A 21,950-nucleotide genomic window follows, 5' to 3' on the forward strand; every position below is an offset into this window, starting at 1 on the left:
ATTTTTCCATCCTTCTGAGAGATCAGAAGAAGGGTAAAATAAATAGTGATGTCAACAAGGCCAAACAGGGAAAATAGCATCTCCGTCATAGTGGTGATGTGGCAATTTCATGAGGAGTCCACACAATGGCCCAGTCACAGAGTGGGGAGGTGGCAGTACCAGCACAAGATGGTGGGTGTCAGTAGGAGCACCTGGCACCAGGTGTGTGGCATCAGGCGGGTGGCAGCATCAGAATAGTGGCTGAGGCAGGTAGCCAGAAGAAACTGCTCTCTTTTCACAAAGTTTGGGTTTGGCACCACAAATGATCTAGTCTGATGCATCAGGTACTGATGTTTGGAAATCCTGGCTGATCCATGCCTGATTCATCTTCACAAAGGTCAGTCTCTCCACATTTTGGGTGAAAAGGCAAGTTCTCCTTGGGGTAACTATGGTCCCTGCCACACTAAACACCTGCTATGATGCCACACTACTGGCCGGGCAGGAAAGCTTGTCTATGGCAAACTCGACCAGTTGTGGCCACAAACCAAGTTTGGCTGCCCAGTAGGGGAATCTTCAATGTGGGGTGGCAGGGTGCAGTAAAAGTATGCTACCACCTGCTGGTTCAGGTTCTGCTCCATGTCTTGCTGCTGGTGGGTGGTTTCTTCACTAGGTGGGAGAAGAAAACTGCTCATCAGAGACTCTAGACTTAAGTTGCTGCTGATGTAGCTGGTACTGCTTCTGCCGCCCCACCCCTCTCCTCCAGCCATGGTAGTGGAACGTAAAGTGCAGAGGGCCTCCCCGGTCAGACTTTTGTGAGGATCGGTGATGGCGCACATAGGCAGCAGACAACTTACTACATAGGATGTCTAGCTAGTAGTTCAGTTTATCCTCCTTCTCAGCGGGTGGAAAAAAAGGCCCCCATTTTGGACGGGTAGTGAGGGTCTAAGATGGTGGAGAGCCAGTAGTCATCCCTCTGCCGAATGGTGACAATTCGGCTGTCCCTACGCAAGCAACTGAGCATGCATTGGACCATTTGCGCAAGTGACTCGGAGGGACACCCTGCCTCCATCTCCACTGCATACTGCCACTGCGTGTCTGGGTCATCTGCCTGGTCTTCCTCATTGCCCTGTAGCTCCTCCTCTCCTGTCACTTGTGCAGAAAAAACACCCATTTCAGTATACATTGCTTGTGCATGAATGTTCTCCTTCTCCTCCAGTTCAGCCCCCACAGGGCTCATGTGGCCGTGAGATGTAGACGCCATGTCTCCTGTCCCCTGGCCAGCCAGAATTAGCAGCATCTGCTCCAGGACATGAATCAGTGGAATGACGTTGTTCATCCCGTAGTCCTGGCAACTGACAAAGTGGCCTCCTCAAAGAGCCTGAGCAAACTGCAGGTGTCATGCATGAGCTGCCACTGACTAATGTTGAAGTTACACAGTGGAGTACTCCTGTCTGCCTGTATCATCAAGAAATCGTTTATGACCTTCCTCTCTTCATATAGTCGGACAAACATATGGAGGGTGGAGTTCCAATGGGTGGAAACGTTGCATATCAGCGGATGTTTGAGAATGCCCTTCTGCCTTTGCAGCTCAAGGAGGGTGTGCTTTGCAGTGTAAGAGTGGCTGAAGTGCATGCGAGGTTTCCTGGCCATTTTCAGGATGTCTTGCAGATGGGTGGAAGACTTCAGGAACCGCTTTACAACCAGATTAAACATGTGTCCATGCAGTGTGCATGGCTCAGCCCTCCTTGACACAGCGCTGACACCATGTTGTTCCTGTTGTCGGTGACCATGGTTCCTATTTTCAGTTAGCGAGGCGAAAGCCAGGATTCGATTCTGTGACTTCATTCGCCCATTGAATCTATGTGCAGAACACCGTGGCACCACCGTGCCCTGCACATGTGGTATGCTGGAGGAGCACTCTGAATTGTCCTCGCAGTAGAGGCTGAGGACCCGGTGGAAGATGAGGAGGCAGAGGCTGACATTGGCACAGGACCCACCGCTTGAGAACATGGAGGCAGCAGTGGCGTCACCTGGCCAAGTTGCTGGTGTGGCTGGGAAGGAACCACATTTACCCAGTGGGCCGTTAAGGACATATATTTTCCTTGACCATAGTTAAAGCTCCACACATTGGCGCTGCTGTGAACTTTAGCAGACACCAACAGGCTCAAGGACTGGCCCACTTTCTGTTCAACATAAGTGTGCAGGGCTGTTATTTGCCTATATGCAAAGTAATGACTGCTTGGGACTCTCCACCTTGGCTCTGCACAAGCCATTCTCTGAAAGGTGTAGAGTCCACCACTTGGAAAGGGAGGGACTGCAGCACCAGCAACTTGGCCAGGAGCACGTTCAGCTTCTGCGCCATTGGATGAGTGCACGTGTACTGTTGTCTTTTTGCAATTGCTTCTGTGGAGCATCAGGACCAGTAGATGATGGGAAGGAAACACAGTTCCCTTCTGCTGAGGTGGTAGAGCCTTGACTGCAGAAAAATTGGTGCTGGCCTCTAGGTTATGCAGCGAGTGCTGCATCAGGCTGGACCACTACATTGAAGCCACGGTTTTCCCAGGCCACTTTATGGTGATTCTGCATATGTTGATGCAGGGCTGTGGTGCCAACATTGGCACCCTGGCCATGCTTTACCTTCTGCCCACAGATTCTGCAAATGGCCATGTTGACCTCCTCCGGTGGCTTGATGAAAAATTGCCACACCGCTGAGTATGGCATTTCCCCCCACCACTCCATGCTGACTGCCTGTAAAGGGTATGTAAAGCAAATGCTTTATATAAACATAAAAAAAATTAACGGATCAAAAGAAAAATTATTCAAACGATATTGACCCGTGAGATGGACATAAACTTCTCAAAAAGAGTTCAATCGAGAATCTGATTATTTTGTGCAATCAGTAAAACAGGGTACAAGCGTCTATGCAAAAATATAAATGGTTTATTATACAATAGTTTAAAATACAATCAAAACTTAATCAACATAAATTTCAATAATATACAATGATATGCAGTACCCAGAATTCACCACTACATGGTGCCAACAAAACACTACTCAACCAACACAAGAATATTATGCAATACGGCTTTAAACTTGTGAGAGCTATACAATCAATGGATTATGTGGAAAACTCAATCAAGAAAATGATAGATACGAGACCTTTCTCTGCCCCAAAATGATGACCAAATCTCAGATAATGGTAGTATTGCAACAAAACTTATAAATTATAGGCTTGATATCAAACTAGGGAATATAAAGATTCCCAACAGAGAGTTTCTCCAATATTATCCCCTTTATTCAGTTATATGTATCGTAACTGAAATCAGAGAGAATACTGATGTAGCAACTAACGTTACACGTCCACAAATGAGTGGGTATCTGGCTAAGTATCAAGCCAATTAATTTAGATCAATACTACATAAAACAAAAATATACATTACCCAAGGGTCAAGTGATGTGCAGAGTCTTGGGGCAGCCAGCTTCAAGAGTTTTTCCCGATAATCCAAATGTTTCTCCAGAGATCTATAATCCAAATGTTTCTTTGTTTGTTTTTTTTTCCTTTCTCTCTCTTTTTTCCTTTTTTTCTTTTTGGTATCTGGTTTCTTAACCCAAAACTTATCAGATGAACACACCCTCCTAGTTTGGAACTTTTTAATCATTGTTGGAGGGGTGTGTACATTGATAAGGAGCATGACGTCATAATACTACCCAGAATGCACTTTTGCTACTGGTGTAGTATTAACTGCTGAATAAAGTTTTTTTTTGCTGAATAAAGTCTATCCTAGCACTGTCCCTAGCGCCTGTCACATCTCTCCCTGCACGAAGTACATTGGAAAATGGCTGAATCCAAGATGGCTGAGGCTACTGATAGGGCTGTGATATCACAGGAGCTGGCTGCTGATTGGCTGCATGCATGGCGATTTGGGTGATCCCTCGTACCCAGAGTTCTTAGTTTCTCGTTCTAAAATGTGTTTATTTATCTAGGTGGCACTGTTGTATAAGCTGTAAGCATCATACCATTAAGGGTTAACTCATACATGCCTGATATTTTCAATACTACACACCTCTGACATCTGGAGGCCTTGTCTCCAAGCCGAGGGACAAACTTTGATACATGAATGTATACTTTGAGGAACATCTAGACAATTCTCACACTGTGGAATTCATGTTCAGATAGGAAAAACAATGAAGCCTCAGAATCTGCAGGTGCAGTGTATCTTCTAACTTTCTAAACGTATAATATATTGTTACAATAACACTAGCTTTTGAACAGCACAGTAATCTTCTCATGGACTTACTTCGGCCTACATGAAACTTCATACAAAACAGTGAATATAAATCAACATTGCTCTTAAAGGCAATGAATACCTATTATAACTAAAATAAGTAGATATAACTGTTTACACTTATGAAAAAGCACAACACCTGCTACCGCTGCCTCTGTGAACCCCTGCACCGCTACTTTCTGGACAGGTAGGCTCCTGCAAAGTGGTCGGTCTACCCTGGGCACATTTGGCTCCTGACCTCCCACTGAGACCACCCTACTGACTCGGTCACGCTACTACCTTGCTGGCTCAGCCGCTGCCTGACGCGCAAGCTGCCACCCTCTTCTCCTGATGGTGATGATGGTGATGAAGCCCCCCTCTGTCACCGCAGAAGGGTAAATGGACATCTAGTATTTGCAATAAATACACCCCAAAACTGTCTGTATGAAACAGCACTTTCCGTACAGAAGCAAGGGTGATGTATCATATCGTGCAAACAACCTGAAAGCAGTAGTATTAGAGCAATTTGGATCCCCATATAGTGCAACCAGGTGTAATTGCTCCTATTATCCCGGCTGTACACTCCCCTATTGGTCCCTCCTCTCTCCTTAGTGTGGATGATGCCTCCCTATCCTTTCCCTACACTATGAATGATCTTTCCCTGAACTGCTCAATCATTTTTTTTGTTGAATAAAGTCTATGCTAGCACTGTCCCTAGCGCCTGTCACATCTCTCCCTGCACTAAGTACATTGGAAAATGGCTGAATCCAAGATGGCTGAGGCTACTGATAGGGCTGTGACATCACAGGAGCTGGCTGCTGATTGGCTGCATGCATGGCGATTTGGGTGATCCCTCGTACCCAGAGTTCTTAGTTTCTCGTTCTAACATGTGTAGAAGCCATTTTAGAAAAAATACTATTCGTTATGATGAAGCGAGAGGAAATTCAACTTTGGTACGAATAGAATTTTTCATGAAATTCAAATCGAATTCCACTTCGTCAACTTCGATTCGCTCCTCTCTAATGGGAAGCAGTAAATTTATGCCAGCTGTCTGGTGTGAATACAGAGAAATACGATATTCAGAATGAGCCTCATATTTATGAAGCACCTGTTCCATTTTACTGATAATATGGGTAAAACCAACGGAGACTTTATTACCTTTTTTAATAAAATGTTACCCTCTTAATAAAATACAACCCCCCCACCCCAAAAAAAAAAAAAAAAAAAAAAAAAAGATTAAATCTGGGGCATTGTGCTTTTCATTCTGCATTCCTTGGGAGGGTTTGACGGACATGTACTGGGAAATTGGGTGGGGCAGGGAGACCATACTAAATATTGCAATGGGGCCCTGTGAGATCTGTGTATGCCCCTGTGTAAAGAACTATTCTTTGAGCACTTTTATGATACTATTCCTTGTACACTATATGACAGTATTTTGTAGACACTGAATGATGATATTGTTTTCCCACTGTATGGTGATTTTATCCAGCAGTATATCTATATTTTGACTTTTTATGACACTGTTTTGTGTTCATTACATAACACTTTTATGTAGATATTATTAGGCACTATTATGTGGGTGCTATTTTGTTTCTCCCTTTATGACATACTTTTTCCATGTGTATAAAGGGAGCTGTATAAAGGGCACTTTATTTTTCTATTTTATCATTTTTGAATGTATATTCTGTAGGGAATAAACCTGAGTGGAGGACAGAAGCAGCGGGTGAGCCTGGCTCGGGCAGTATATCAGAACACAGACATCTACATCCTTGATGACCCTCTCTCTGCTGTTGACGCTCACGTGGGGAAACACATATTTGAGAAGGTGGTTGGCCCCAATGGTTTACTGAAAAACAAGGTAAACAGAAGACAATGCAGCTCTATTCTGTGATGTAAACCAGTGTTTAAATGGAAATATCAATTCACAAGAATCAGCCGATGTTATAATAACACCCACCTCCAATGTGCAATGTCATCGGTGGGCGCAACCCCTGGGGGCTTCTCAAAGTACACCTTTAGAGTAAAATACTTGTTTGATTTGTCGTGACATCAGTTGCAGTGAATCAACAAGGGCACAAGGCCCCTTTTAGTGATATGGATGGTACCCAGAGTAGAAATGCCAGAGTGGTGTAGGGTGGCCTAATGTCCCTTAATGGTGTTGCACTTGTCACGGTGCTCCTACCTGGATATGCTGGAACCCCAGGCATGTTCCTCCAGAATTGCAAAAAGGTTAGTGTAGTAGTGGGGTATGAAGAATAAATTGAGTCCAGACCTTGTGATGAACTTGATAACAGCTTTACTTGAATAAACTTTGCTCCAAACGATTTGCAGGCTTTGGCATGAACTTTGGCAGGCAAACAAACTCAACTCTTCTTCATCAGTTGCTCTCTGGCACTGCTGTGCTACCAAGATTAAATAGGAACCTTTTCCTTTCTTTTCTGCTGTACTTGACTTTCTCTGATCTGGTCTGTCTCTAAACTGATCCAGGAAACTTTCTCCTTCTGGCTTCTGAGGCTTTAGTCTTTGGCCTCTGTGTCTAGCAGAGCTGAAGGTGCTCTAGCTGGATTAGGCAAGGCTCGTCCAGGAGGGACGGCTCCTGCTTCCTTCCCCAAGCAGGGGGTAAGCTAGACTCCTCTAACTAAACTCCTCCCTCTCTTGGAGAGAGCTAGAATGGAAAGGAAGGTTCCATCCTACATCAACAACAGTTGCATAAAAATAGATATGCACATTATACAGAATCTGGAAATTAAGACATAAGATGACATGGGTCAACCATTTAAGACAGTAGCAGGGTGCAAAGGTGTTATATTTTGCGTGTTTGTATGCTTATCACTCCTCCTCTCTTCACAGACCCGCATCCTGGTCACTCATGGTGTAAGCTTTCTGAAGCACACTGATGAGATTGTGGTGTTGGTGAATGGCGGCGTTACTGAGACCGGCTCATATAAAACATTACTGGCAAACAATGGAGCTTTTGCAGAGTTCCTCAAGACGTACGCTAAGCAAGACAATACCAAGGACTCAGAGGCTACAGGTAAAGTCAATCTAGATTATAGTTGTAGATATGAAATCTTCTTTTACAGATCATATACAATTCATGTCAAATGCATATGTATTTGTATCATTTTAATTTAGACTTGGTATCCTGCAAGTGAAGAAAACTGTAGTATTTTCAATGCCAGCCACCAGGCGTCCCCAGCGATGCTCTGCGCTGGGGATTCCAAAATGGCGCTCGGTCCGGATGTCTAGAAGCTCAAGTTCTCGCGAATCTCGCGAGAACTTGAGCTACTTCTCCCTGGCTAAGAGCGGGGCGCTGCGATTGGATGCGCTCGCTGCCAGGGAGAGCATAACCGCGCCCACCAGAACTTAGAGAACAACGCCTACTATAACTTTGTCGCCTCATTCGCATATGAGGCGGCCGAACGGGGGGTCCATTAAAAAAAAAAAGTGTCCGGATATCAGTGAGAGCAGCCCCATAAGGTCGTATAAGAATTTAACACACTATTCTGATGAAAGGTCCTCTTTAAAGCTTATACTTATACACAAAAATGGTGCTCCAACAAGGCATTGCGGTATGACGTAGCGGTGTAGCTACGTGGGCGTACCGCGCGTCTGCATGGGGACCGCCCCTTCATCCACCTGCCTCAGCCTGGCGTCTCGGCGTCCTCTCCTCCTCGCCTGCTCTAGCGCGGTATACACTGGCGCTTGACCGGAGCCTGACCGGAGCTGTTGGCACCTTCCATGATACCAAGCAGCGGCTAAAGCAAGGCTACTGAGCTAATATCCAGCGCCGCCGGATAGAAGTCCTACTATGGATTGACGCCAGGCACTCACGTGGAACCTGATAACTATTACCCGTACCTACAACCCGCACAGCGCATTAAACCTGGTCCCTGAAGTGTCCGATGACCGGCTACACCGTGGAACGCTGAGACCACACTTGAGACCACACACCTGAGACCACACCTGCGACTGTACACCCCCCTCCTGGCCGGCTGGCTGAAGATTGGTGAGCCCGCTTTCCCTTAGCCTTTGGCATTACTCATTGCGGAAATGACCGGCTGACCAGCCGTGGGTGCAGGTCGCTATATTTCTCCCTATACCGTTGGGGTTGTGCCCTGGGTGTGTTTTGCCGAGATGGCTCTGTGGAGATGTCCTTTGATACCCCTGATGAAGCTGCAGGCTGAAAAGTGAGGGGTTTGATGATTTAATCTGATGGTACAGGTGTGCCGGCGTGTTGTGCCCCCCTCCCTCAACCCTGCCATTCCCCTTCTGCATTTGCGTATGGCAGCGGAGCATCAATTGGCCACTCGGATGGAAGATTAGTGGTGTCTCCATATCTTTGGGGTTCTAATTGGACTATTGCGCTCTACACCTTTTTTTTTTTAAGTAAACGGTGAGATTAACACCACGTGGAATATTATGACCTCACTGCCCAGGTAGGAGGTTGAAGATTGGCGGGATAAATCTGCTTGCATATTACATTGACACTTCAACGGGTGGACATAACTCACCGAATCCCGTTAGGCGCAGCATTAGGTGTATGTGGGGAGTGGCGAGGAGTATACCCACATCATCACTGCCTTTATCTGTATATATTTCTGTGGTGTAATATCCATCGTGGGTGGTGCAATATCCATCTTGCGACACCACTGTGGGACATCACTGCGTTGTTCACGCGGTTACTGGACAGAGTATTGATCCTCACCGGCTCTGGGACACTGTGATATTTCTATGCCTGTTTCTCATTTTTTTTATTTTTTTATTTTTTATTTTTTTCCTCCCTCTGTTGTATTTTCACCCTATGTGTTTGTGGCTGTGGGCTTATGGTCTGGCAGGAGTGTGGCGCTGGTTGGCGCAGGTACACCCCCCTCTTGATTGGTCAGGAGATACCAATATTTGGTTTTAGGATACACTTTAGGGTGTAAATAACCAGCCGCAGTAAATTTACAACCCAGAACACATTATTTGCTAAAACAAATAACCAGCCGCAGTAAATTTACAACCTAGAATACAACATTTGCTAAAACAAATAGTCAATAAATGAGTTTCGACCCGACCTTAGTCTGCTCTGGGCAGGTGATGTAGCTCTGGTGCGACATTGCAATTTTTGTCGCCCGGGGACTGCTTTATCTCCCCTCACTCCTCTCCTGTTGCTAGTGTACGGCTTGCCTCTCCAGGCTAGATTATTGTTAAATATGCCTCCTAAATACAACAGGAGATCTGTAGGCACGGAAGCCCCTAAGGCGGGCGAGGGCAGCTGTCTACAGGCTAGGATGGACAAATACCTGAAATCACCCCCACCCAAACATAGAGCAGGGAAGAGAATTCCAGAGCCGGTGGAGACGCAGGGAGATTTACCGATATCGGCGGAACAATATACTAGACCTGATATGGGTAGACTTGACACCATAGATAATAAGTTGGCAGATATATTGACGGTAGTGGGCGGGCTTGGGAGATGGGGTGGGGGTGGGTTCTGGCCTGGCTACGGCTGCCCTTGGGGGGCGACGGACGTTTTTTTTCATAGCTCCATGACATGACGAATAATAGAGTTATGATATGGAATGTGCGTGGACTGGGTGATAGAACGAAACGGGTTGTGGTCTTTGATCTGATTATTCGACATCTTCCCGCAATAGTTGCCCTATTGGAAACGCATGCTACATCTGACATCCCAGAATATCTAACAAAGAGATGGGCGGGGCATCAGTTCCACTCCGGCTTTTCGTCATATTCCCGTGGGATCAGTGTATACGTACATCAAAGCATTGACTTTATTCTACTAGACCAGTCGATCGATAGAGATGGGAGATTTATCTTCCTCTATGCTCAATGGAACGGTAGAAAGTGTGTCCTCGCTTTCTTGTATATCCCCCCACCATTTGCAATGACAGTCCTAAATCAGTTGACGGTCTTTATGTCTAATAGAGAGCGGTCCCCGGTATTAATATGCGGCGACTTTAACTGCGTCTTGGACCCGGCGTTGGATAGAAGTTCAACTGCGTGGAAAAGCTCGCATGGAAAGCACGCCTTACTTCGAGGGTTTTGTGAGGAGATAGGACTAATAGATGTTTGGCGATGGCTTTATGGTAACAAACAGGTGTTCTCTTGCTTTAGTAAAGCATACAGTGCTATGTCCAGGATTGATATTGCCTTGGCCAATGGTGAGATGCTCGACTCCATCTTAAAAATGACATATGAGATCCACGGCATCTCCGATCATTCACCTATTTTACTGGTGATGAAGATCGGGCAACAAGCCGGGACTATCAGATCGTTCAGATTGAACGAACACTGGTTAACTATACTAAATGATTCCGTAAGGATTGACAAAGAACTTATACAATTTTGGCAAGAGAACATCGGTACAACACATGTCCACTTTGTCTGGGATGCCATGAAAGCGTTTATTCGCGGGCTATACTTCTGCAGAATAAAAAGGAAGAAAAATGAATTCTTTAAAGAGCAAAAAAATTTGGAAGCAAACATTGCATATCTAGAGGGTTGCATCCGAATACATAACGACGCTAGCACACGTATTAAGTTAAAATCCGCTAAAGACCACTACATAACCTATATGAGGAAAAAAGCTCAGAATCAATTATTTTTTATGGGCTATAAACACTTTTGTGAGGGCGGTACTCCGGGCAAGCTATTGGTCTCTATTATTTCGAATCAAAGGCCTCCCCAAAAAATTAGACAAATACTGACAGGTGACGGGCGCAGATTGAAAAGAGGAGTGGAGATGGAGGAAGAATTCTTGAAATATTTCAGCAATCTTTACGGTTCCGGAGCGGATGATACGGAGACTAAGATAGACGACTTTTTAAAACAGGTCAAGATCCCGGTGCTGTCGGATTTGGACTCAGCCCCCTTGAGCGCCCCCATTTCTTTGGGTGAGCTACAGGCGGCTTTGCATGAGACCCGGGGTTCCTCGGTGCCCGGATCGGATGGACTCCCGTTTGGCATATATAAGAGCCATGCGGGGGTGCTCCTGCCCGGGTTGCTGCAGGTCCTGAACGAATCCAGCAAATGTGGCAATTTGCCCCCATCTTTGACGGAGGCGACTGTTACGCTGATCCTGAAGAAGGGGAAAAATGGAAACAAAGTAGATGACTATCGCCCTATATCGCTGCTTAATGCAGATTATAAACTAATTGCAAAGGTTCTTTCTAACAGGCTAAAAAAAGTAATAGCTGGCCTAATCCATACAGATCAGACAGGGTTTATCCCCGGGCGACAGATTCAGACCAATATACGTCGGACCATTCTCAACATTCAGATTGGGGGGGGGGAGGACCGCTCCATCCTGTCCTTGGACGCCGCTAAGGCGTTCGATCGGGTGGAGTGGTCCTTCCTCTGGCGTGTTATGCAGAGGATGAATCTGGGGCAGGAATTTATTGGATGGGTCAAACTGCTATATAGCGGACCAACGGCCAGAATTAATGTTAACGGGGTGCTCACCCCTGCCGTCACCCTAAAGCGGGGGACACGACAGGGATGCCCCCTCTCTCCACTCCTCTTTTCAATCTTTATGGAACCCCTCGCCTGCAGGATACGGGCTGAACCTAGTATAGTGGGGTTTGGGGGGAGAGGGACGGATGACAAGATATGTCTATATGCAGACGATGTATTGCTCTATCTGAATCACGGATGGAGAAGTGTCCCAGATGTTATGCGGATAACAGAGGAATTTGGTAGAATTGCCGGATATGAGATAAACTGGGTAAAGTCTGTACTCTTCCCCCTGAATCGGATGCCCCCCTCGAATGATCTCAGGGTCAGAATTATTGCCCCTACAGATCACTTAGACTATTTAGGGATAAAAATTGGCAGCACCATCAGGGACTACAATATATTAAATGTTACTCCCTTAGTCGGGAAAATAAGGGATAAAATAAGGGTTTGGCAGAAACTTCCACTTTCGCAGATTAATAGAATTGCGTTGATTAAAATGGTTCTGCTGCCTTGGATATTGTACACGGTTAGCTCTTGCCCTGCCTGGATCGAGGATAGTGTTTTTAATCTGATCGATTGATAAACGATCTGATATGGGTCAGAAAAAGGGTACGCATTAAGTTACAATACCTGCAGTTGGCGGCAAGTAACGGCGGACTAGGCCTGCCTCATTTTCAAATCTACTACTTGTGTTCACAACTACAGTGGTGTGTCAATACGGGGGATGGAGTACTATTATCCCATATCTTAGGGCAACGTCAACAACATACATACAATATATTCAGCATATTGGAATCCGGGCTTCTGGAGTGTGCGGATTTTGTCTGTCCCATCGGGGCAGCGCTACAGAAGACCTGGAATAAAATTAAGGCACTTACTCAGGCCCCTCAAGTTCTAGATTTTACCCCGCTATGGGACAACCCTGCATTAACAGAGTTTTTGGCCCTTAATGAAAACGACTACTGGACTCGGAGAGGTATTACGTTACTTTCACATATATACACGAAAGGGAAAATTAAATTAATAGGGGAATTGTTTCAGCAGACACCAATAACTGCATTAGAACACTATAGATATTTACAATTACAACATGCATTAGCATGCACGCTTAAAAAAATACCTTTGATAACAACCACTCAGAGGTTTTTATTATTTTGTTATAATATAGTAGGGAACAAAGTTAGGGTCTCATTAATATATAGGAGACTTATCGAGGAATTAAGCACGGTCACTAAATTTAAAAGTGTAGATAAATGGAAGGTGGATATAGGGGAATGTAACCCTTCACAATGGCGGGAAATTTATCAAAATATTAAGAAGGCTTCCCTCTCACGACAACACCGGTTGACACAATTTAAAATAATACACCGCCTATATGTTACCCCGAGTCTCTTATCTAAAATGTATAGTAACAAGGGACAATAATTTAGCTGCTTGAAATGTTCTCTTGTAGCTGCAGGATATGTACATATGCTATGGGACTGCCCAGTTATCAAGACCTTTTGGGGCAGCATATTTCAGGAGATGACGGCACTAAGCGGGAATAGCCCCCCATTGACCATCAAAGTAGTTGTGCTTGGACTTTTTCCCCCCCGAGTATAAAAAAAAACTATCAAAAACGAACAGGTTTACTGGCTGAAGGGATTTCTATTGGCCAAGGTAATAATCTTGAGACAATGGGTGAAAGATACACCGCCAACAATAAATGAATGGCAAAGCTTAATGGCAAGAGTAACAGACTTTGAATGTATGAAACGGCGTGGGATGAGCTATACTACAGAAATAGGCTCATAGATAGGGGAGGTGGCGAGAAGAAATATCTGGACTGGAACTGATGACCCCCCATTCTCTATCGCTAAGCCCCATTATAAATACATTTTCAATCACCTCAAAATATTAAAAAAAATAAAAAATAAAAATGACTACAACTAGTCCACATTAAATAGGATCCGCCCCTATGAAGGTTTGAGAAATACCCAAGAGAGGGACATGAGCGTCCTACCGCCCCCCCCCCCGTGGCGGCCGTACCAGGCCAGGTACGTTGGGTGGGGGGAGTGGGGGGGGGCTTTGCTGCTTGGGGGGGGGGCCGGTTTTGTTTTGATATGTGTGACAGAGAATTGACATTAATATAGGGTATCTTTTGATTTAGATGCCTTTATATGTATGTACGTTGCCTTGCATCTAAGTAACACATTGTTTAAATGTACCTGTCATACGTGCTCAATCTCTGTGACCAGATATCTTTTTTACATTGTTTGTTATTTAAGAAAAGCAATAAAGACATATAAATAATAAAAAAAAAGCTTATACTTATAAAATATGCTATCAAGAATAACCGTTAAGTAAGACAACATAAGACTAGCATCAGTCAAATAACACCATGGACACATGAGGTTCGGGGAGGAAATAAAAGGTTCTGAAGAAAGATTCAGAAGCCCAGTTGGCTGCTTTCAGAATATAAGCAAGAGAGCCTCCTGCCTGCCTGACTTTAGTGGACATAGCGCCCCTGGTGGAGTGGGCTCTAAAGATGGAAGTATCAATACCAGCTAGAGACATAATCTGAGCTATCCATTGGGATTAAGTAGAAGCAGGAGTTGTGAGCATGACTGATTCCTAAGAGGAAGAGTTCTCTCCTTATAGAATCGTAAGCAGCGGACACAATTTCTCTTGTTGGGGAAACATCGGGTAGAACACTGAAGAAATATTGGTCTTGGTGCGACGGACGATAGAGAATTTTACTCCCTGAAGTAAGTATTGTCTGTGAGCAATATCTAGGGCACGAACATCTGAAACTCGCTTAACAGAAATTAGGCATAGGAGCATAGCGAGTTAGAGTGACAAAATTTTTAGGGATAGAGAATCATTATTCTCCCAGGAATTAAATAGATTGAACACAAGACTGACATCCCATGTGGACTGATATCTAGGAAAAAGAGGTCTGCGGAATCGAATTCCTTTTTATCAGTTTACAGACCAAGGGGTGTTTGCCCACAGGTAAAGATTGAATAGGAGAATGATAGAAAGAGATAGCTGACCGATAGACTTTAATTGTTCGGTAGGCTTTCCGTGCTTCAAAAGAGGCGGAAAGAAAATGTAATACTTGGTTTAGAGGTGCATGTACGGGATCCAGATCCCATTGATTGCACCAATCAGACCAAATTTTCCAGGCTGATCCATAAGAAGATCGGGTACCTGGAGCCTAGGCGTCAGAGAGGATGCTCTGAGTAACGTGTGAAAGTTTGAAATCAGAGTTTGTTGGCCCGAGATGAGCCAAGCAACAAGGGACAAGGTCTCTGCTTGAACCAGGGGGTGTGGATTCCCAAATGGGTCTAGAAGAATGGAAGGATGAGATGGAAGGATGCGCGGAAAGTCTACCGCCATCTCCAAGATCTGGGGAAACCAGGTCCGGGTCAGCCATAAAGGAGTGATCAACATCAGAGTTACCTTCTGAATTTTTGTCAGAAGAATGACTTGCGGGATTAAGGCAAAAGGAGGGAATGCACACAGGTCCCCGAGGGCTGAATTTTGGTGGAGAGCATTGGTGCCTAGAGCTTCTGGATCTGGACGCCAGCTGAAGAATTGTGGGAGTTGCCGATTCAGACGGAATTCAAAAAGATCCATCTGAAAAGGACCCAAAAGAGATTGAAGATGTTTGAAGAGGAGAGGATCCAGTCTCCAGTCGCTTTTGTCGGCCAGGAAGTGGGAATTCCAATCTGCAATAGAATTGGAAAGGCCCGGAAGATATTCCGCTTTAAGAGTGATGTTCTTGTCTAGGCAAAAGTGCCAGAATTCCTTGGCAATGTTAGCCAGACGCTCTGATCTGGTGCCCCAAAGACGATAGACATATTGCATTACAGATGTTGTTGTCCATCCTTAGAAGAATGCAACAGTGTGACTTGTCCCTTGCGAAACTCTTGAGGGCAAAGGATCCGGCCAGAAGTTCGAGACAATTGATATGAAGTGATGCCTCTTCTGCGGACCACTTCCCTCCTGTGGAAAGGGAGCCGCAACGAGCCCCCCAGCCATGGAGACTGGCGTCTGACTCTATTATCATGTCCGGTATTGAATTGAAGATAGCCTTCCTATTCCAGGCCTGGATATGCTGTAACCACCGCAGGAGTTCTTCCTTGGTGTCTGGGGTTACGGCTATTTCATCCGAATACAGTAAACTCTCTTGTAAGTGGTGAGTCTTCAGACGTTGAAGAGCCCTGTAGTGTACTGGTGCAGGAAATATGGCCTGGATTGAAGCTGACAACAGGCCCACTACCCGAGCGATAGCTCACAGAGATACTAGTTTTTTGTTGAGTAGAGACCGGATTTCTCTCCGGATGATCTTCAACTTCCTGGATGGAAGGCTTAGGATGGCTGATCGAGTGTCGATCAGGAACCCCAAAAATTCTATCTCTTTTGAGGGATTCAAAATGGATTTATCGTGATTTATAAGAAAATCCAAGTTCGTCAGGAGAGAGAGTCCATTGAATATGGAGTAGAATTATTGACCGAGACTGAGCCATGATGAGAATGTCGTCTAGGTAAATAATTAGGCAAACACCTCGGGACCTGAGCATGGCGACCACTGGTTTTAATAGCTTTGTAAAGCACCAGGGAGCCGAAGAGAAACCAAATGGTAGACTTGAGAATTGGAATTTCCGACCTTCCCATATGAATTGGAGGTAGGGTTGGGATAGAGGGTGCAAAGGCACCGTGAGGTAGCCATATTTCAAGTCTACCTTGGCAAGCCAATCGTGTTGTATTAGTAGGTCTCTCAATAGATGAATGCCCTCCATTTTGAAGTGTCGGTAGAAAACAAAATTGTTGAGAGCTCTTAGGTTGATGACTGGTCTGTGACCGCCATCTCTCTTTTTGACAAGAAAAATATTGCTCAGATGACCTTGGGATTGCCAAGGGATTTGTGTAATCGCGTCTTTGGAACTCAGTTCTCTTATTTCTGATCTTATTAGATCTCAGTCTATTTTTGAGACGAATATAGGATGGGGTCTCTGTGTTTGTACTGGAGGACATATGAAGTATATTTGATAACCCACTACAGTGTTTAGAATCCATGAGTCTGTGGTTATCGTAGCCCAAACGTGGATAAAATTAGCGTTTTGGCCTTCCAAGGGAAGATGGGAAAAAACTGGAAGAAGAAACTTGCTTACCTGTAGCGGGTCTGGACCTTGAGAAGCCCTTCTGTCCTTTTGCCCTCCATGGGCGTCCTCTGGTGGGGAAGAAAGGAATTGTTGTATAGGAGGAAGATGGGAGAGGGAATTTATCTGCACGGGGGGCACGGTAATATTGGCTTCATTGGGGTTGGCGGCTAGGAAACTGGCCACTTCGTTTCCCAGCCCTGCCAAAAACATGTCCTTGAAATACATGTTTCAAAGACATCTGAGCCTTTTTTAAGGATGAAAACAGCCCTACATATTTGTTAATTTCTCTAACAAAGCCATCTCCAAAGAGAGAGCCATCGGATGGGGAAGGAATGTCAGAAGTGGATCAGTTGTGGATCCAGGCACATGAGGATTGACCTCTTCCTTTCAGCGCAAATGGATGCATTGGTATTCCCTAACAGACAAACTGCCCTCTGGGCCCAACCTTTTAAGGGTTGGGAGATCAATAGATTCACCGGTGGTAGAGGCGGTCTCAGAGAGGTCCAGGATTTTTGTTAACTGGCATATCACATCAAGGAGTCTATCCTGGATGGTTTTGAAAGAACCCCAGTCTCCCACACACCATGAATTCACTAGTAATGGCTGCTCAATCTATTGCGCTATAGCTAGCAGACATGGGAAAGAAGAAATAGATAAAGCTATAAGCAGTGGACAAACACTGAATAAGGATACTGTAATGGGCGTCAGAACACTAGGGGACCGCAGTGGACAGCTGACTAGGCTAATCAGAGCGGGGAAGAAGCGGAGTATGGAGGAAGACATGAACACCGGCTGACTGAAAAGAACGTAGTCTGAGGTGACTAAAAGCGCGCGCAGCTGTAACACCAGCTCGGCGTTGCTACCACAGACTGTGAGGTAAATAACAGTAGCGGCGATAGGAATGCTAGAAATAGAAAGACTGCCCAGTAACAGGGGAAAACAGACTGGGAATGGAGGGAAGGAAAACAGACCTTGGGGAAGCTGGGTAGGTGAACGAAAACACACCCACTGATAGTGGATAGTAAAAAGAAGACTGGGTGGCACAGGAAGGACTACAAATATCAGCAAAACCAATAACCTCAAATATATATATATATATCAATCAAGAAATATAGATACGAATCTCCTGCGGGAGCAGCAGAAAGAAGGGAGTCACATGATTGCAGAGGCCATTTATCACCTTGGATACGTTACTATTGGCTACTGACTACACCTTGTTGGCATATTTATGTAAATTTTTTCTGTGACACGTTTAACTATTCTGCTGCTGGGAGTAAAAGAAAGATTTATTAGCATAATGGAGTATCCTGCCTTGAAATAAAATTGTTATTACATGGGTGAATTGATGTAGCTATTAAAAAAGGCATGTCAAGAGTGGTGACGGGTCCTCTTTTTAAGCATTTGCATTATTATATGCAATTTATATACCACACTGAGCCAGGATTATGTATACCTTACTATTCTTTGGTTTAATGGTGTATTCTGATAGGTAAAAGTTACCCCCTACCCAAAGGATGGGGATAACTATCAGATCAGTGGGGTTCCTACATCTTGGAACCCCATTAATCACAAGAAACGGGGCCCCATACCCTCAGATGAGAAAGAGACCGCAGGGCAGGGTTCAAATACAGTACAGCAGACAAGGAGGCTCAAGCAGATTCCGGCTTTATTAAAGAACAAAATAGAAAATCGGATTAACAGTATTGTGCTGATGCACCAGGGGCGCAATCGACAAATGATAGGAACAGTATTAACAGGTGTACATAAATTTACAGGAAGGATAACTGAACTTTGCATCCACAAAAACACCTAAACACATAAAAATGCAAGCTACTCTCCTTTAATATTTTCCTGTCTGCCCCTGCTAACCAGGGCATGTTTATACAACGCACTGACTAAGTCTCCTGCTCTATGTCCTACCACAGATTAGCACCGGTGCACACTCACAGTTCTGCAGGTAGCTGCTTGTCTTGGTCTGGCACGTAAAGGCAGGTGCAGTCTGTCTCCTGATCCGGTCAATTGCTTGTCCTAGGGCAGTCTTTTCTTCTCTCTCTAGAGTGCAGGTGCAGGAATCCACATAGTCCAGCTCTGACAGGAGTAACCCATCCTGTCACAGGTCTCTAAATTGAACACTTTGCTCCCCTGGAACACACTTTGCAGTCTCTGTTGAGCTGTCCCACAGCCAGGGCCGGTTCTAGGTGAAATGGGGCCCTGGGAGCGAAAAACAATAAGAAGGCCCCCCCCCATGACACTTGATGACTTTTACAGAAGAAACTGTATATTGTGGGGCACAGTGTATGCTATATGTGTATAACATAAACATATTTCATATGAAAACTTAGTTACTTGGCTTGACCCTTGGGGATCTCGGACACCACTTCAACACTTTGGCTGGGGGGCTCGGTGGAGCTGATGTTGTGTTTTATCCTTATGAGAAAGATTTCATAATAAGGATTTGGAGAAGGGCCAGAGGGATAGCAGAGCAGGGAGAGGCTGGTGCTGCTACTAGGGGGCTCATACCATGTGGGAGTAATAAAGCCCACCATAATGCCCCCCAGTAGAAATAATTCTCCTTATAATGTGACCCAGTAGATGCCCTCAGTGTCCCCCATAATTTGTAAGTATAAAATACCCCTTCTCAGTGCCCCCGTAGATGACCCCATAGTACTCCTCTCCCCCCTTTCCCATGTGTCCCAGTATAAAATGCCCCTATACAGAGACCCCATATAAAATAACCTTTCTTTGTGGCATCAGTAGATGCCCCTATAGTGCCCACCAATAATGTGCCAGTAAGAAGTACCCCAATGTGCCAGTAATAAGTGCCCCCATAGATGTCCCCCAATAATGTGCCAGTAATAAGTGCCCCCATAGATGCCCCCCAATAATGTGCCAGTAATAAGTGCCCCCATAGATGTCCCCCAATAATGTGCCAGTAATAAGTGCCCCCATAGATGTCCCCTAATAATGTGCCAGTAATAAGTGCCCCATAGATGTCCCCCAATAATGTGCCAGTAAAATGTGCCCTCATAGATGCCCCCCAATCATGTGTCAGTAACAAGAGCCCGCCCATTATCATGTGTCAGTAACAAGAGCCCCCCCATATCATGTGCCAGTAGCCAGAGCCCCCCCATCATGTGCCAGTAGCCAGAGCCACCCCCATCATGTGCCAGTAGCCAGAGCCACCCCCATCATGTGCCAGTAGCCAGAGCCCCCCATCATGTGCCAGTAGCCCCCCATCATGTGCCATTAGCCCCCCATCATGTGCCAGTAGCCCCATCATGTGCCAGTAGCCCCCCATCATGTGCCAGTAGCCAGAGTTCCCTCCTATATCATGTACCAGTAGTCATAGGGCCCCCCCATCATGTGCCAGTAGCCATAGGGCCCCCCCATCATGTGCCAGTAGCCATAGGGCCCCCCCATCATGTGCCAGTAGCCATAGGGCCCCCCTGATCATGTGCCAGTAGCCATAGGGCCCCCCTCGATCATGTGCCAGTTGCCAGAGCCCCCCCAATCATGTGCCAGTAGCCACCAGTATTGTACACAAAAATAAAAAACACTTCTACTTACCTCCTTGGCAGCGATGCGATGCAGGCCTCTTCCGGCCTGTGTCGCATGCTGTACGGCTCAGGAGGCGCGATGACGTCATTGCGCTGCCTGCGCCGGCTTCTGATAGGCTGCCGGCCTAGTGCCTGCAGCCTATCAGAGGAAGGGGAAGGGACACACCTCTCCCTCCCCTGCCCTGCTGCACAACCATCTGTATCGCTGTCCTGAGGACGGCGATACAGATGACTGGAGATTCTCCGTGTGACTGTCCTGCCGCCGCTGCCCCCGCGAAAATTGCCCCCCTTGCCTATATGGAAGCGCCGGCCCTGTCCACAGCAGCCAGGAAAAAATCACTTTAGAGTCCCTGTAGCTCTGTCCCACAACAGCAGACTCTCTCTGTCCACCTCGGCAAGGACGCAGCCTCCTGCTCTCCAAGCCCAGGAACTTTAACTCCTCCTACATCCTCTGGAACAACAACTTCTTTTCTTTCTTTCTTAAAGACACAGTGGCCTCTTGTGGCCGGAAGAAGGCATAGCAGTCTGTGTGGAATATTATCACTGGAGATGCACTTGATAATTCTAGGGGCTGACACTTACACAGGACCCCTTCTGCTCCCCTGAAATTACCGGAGCTCCATACATTTCTATAGATTAAAGTTCTGAAGATAGTGGAGCGCTGTACTCGGCTATCTCCAGGACACCTTTAGAAATTAATGGAGTTGACATGTGCAACCAGCCGCTCCAGGTATTTCAGGGGAGCAGGGGGCCTGTAGAGGGCACAGGTCCCATGTTCTTGTGATCGGTGGCAGTCCCAGTGGTAGGACCCCCACCGATCTGATGGTTATCCCCCTCCTGTGGATAGGAGGAATGCCCCTTTTTAAGTGTATCATTTCAGTTGTATATGTTGTGAGAGTCGAAACCTAAAATGTAAAATAATTTAGTATATAATTATTTACTTGGTTGATGAAAATTTTTCCTTGCTCGGCTCTTCAAAGGCTCTATGATTGATGCCATACATCTCACTGGTAGTGGTTGAGTAGTTGACTCCATAAGATCAACAAATTGTTGTATGGTTTTGAGTCTTCATCTGATTTTCTCTTTGTCTTTCTTGCAGTACTACTCAATACAGATGAAGATGATGGTGAAGATCCCGTAGAACAAGCCGCCGAAGGAGCAGAAGACATTGTGACAACGACACTTAAGAGAGAAAACAGTCTACACAGGAGGAAGCTTAGCAGGTGAGTCTGACTGATTTAGGACACAAAGTTTGATGGATTTGTAATTTACATTATGGCATAGATTATGCACGCCATCTAATCTGTAGTTTATGATTTCTTCTCTACCTGCAACTATGTGATTCAGTATGAATGGCAGTTTAAGGAGGTCACTGAAGGAAGTAGCAAAGAACAAGGGAGAAGATGAGAAGACAATTGAAAAAGGACAAAAGCTGATTGAAAAGGAGACAGTGGAGACTGGAAAGGTACAGATACAAATGTACTGCAATCATTCTCAGGCAGCACCCATAGTAGCAGGTCATGTCTCCACAACAACAG

General features: G+C 45.6%; 1 protein-coding gene across 1 annotated transcript in view; it reads left to right on the top strand.

Moving 5' to 3' along the window:
- The window catches only part of LOC121003103 (canalicular multispecific organic anion transporter 1-like), a 150,110-nt gene that overhangs the window by 85,196 nt on the left and 42,964 nt on the right, over window positions 1–21,950 (top strand). Inside the window, exons 18-21 of the mRNA XM_040434681.1 lie at window positions 5,935–6,102; window positions 7,095–7,278; window positions 21,512–21,635; window positions 21,760–21,877. Coding sequence (XP_040290615.1) covers window positions 5,935–6,102; window positions 7,095–7,278; window positions 21,512–21,635; window positions 21,760–21,877 — 594 coding nt within the window. The remainder of the gene's footprint in view (window positions 1–5,934; window positions 6,103–7,094; window positions 7,279–21,511; window positions 21,636–21,759; window positions 21,878–21,950) is intronic.

Source organism: Bufo bufo, chromosome 6 (genome assembly GCF_905171765.1).
Source record: "Bufo bufo chromosome 6, aBufBuf1.1, whole genome shotgun sequence".
In the NCBI taxonomy this organism is placed as follows: domain Eukaryota; kingdom Metazoa; phylum Chordata; class Amphibia; order Anura; family Bufonidae; genus Bufo; species Bufo bufo.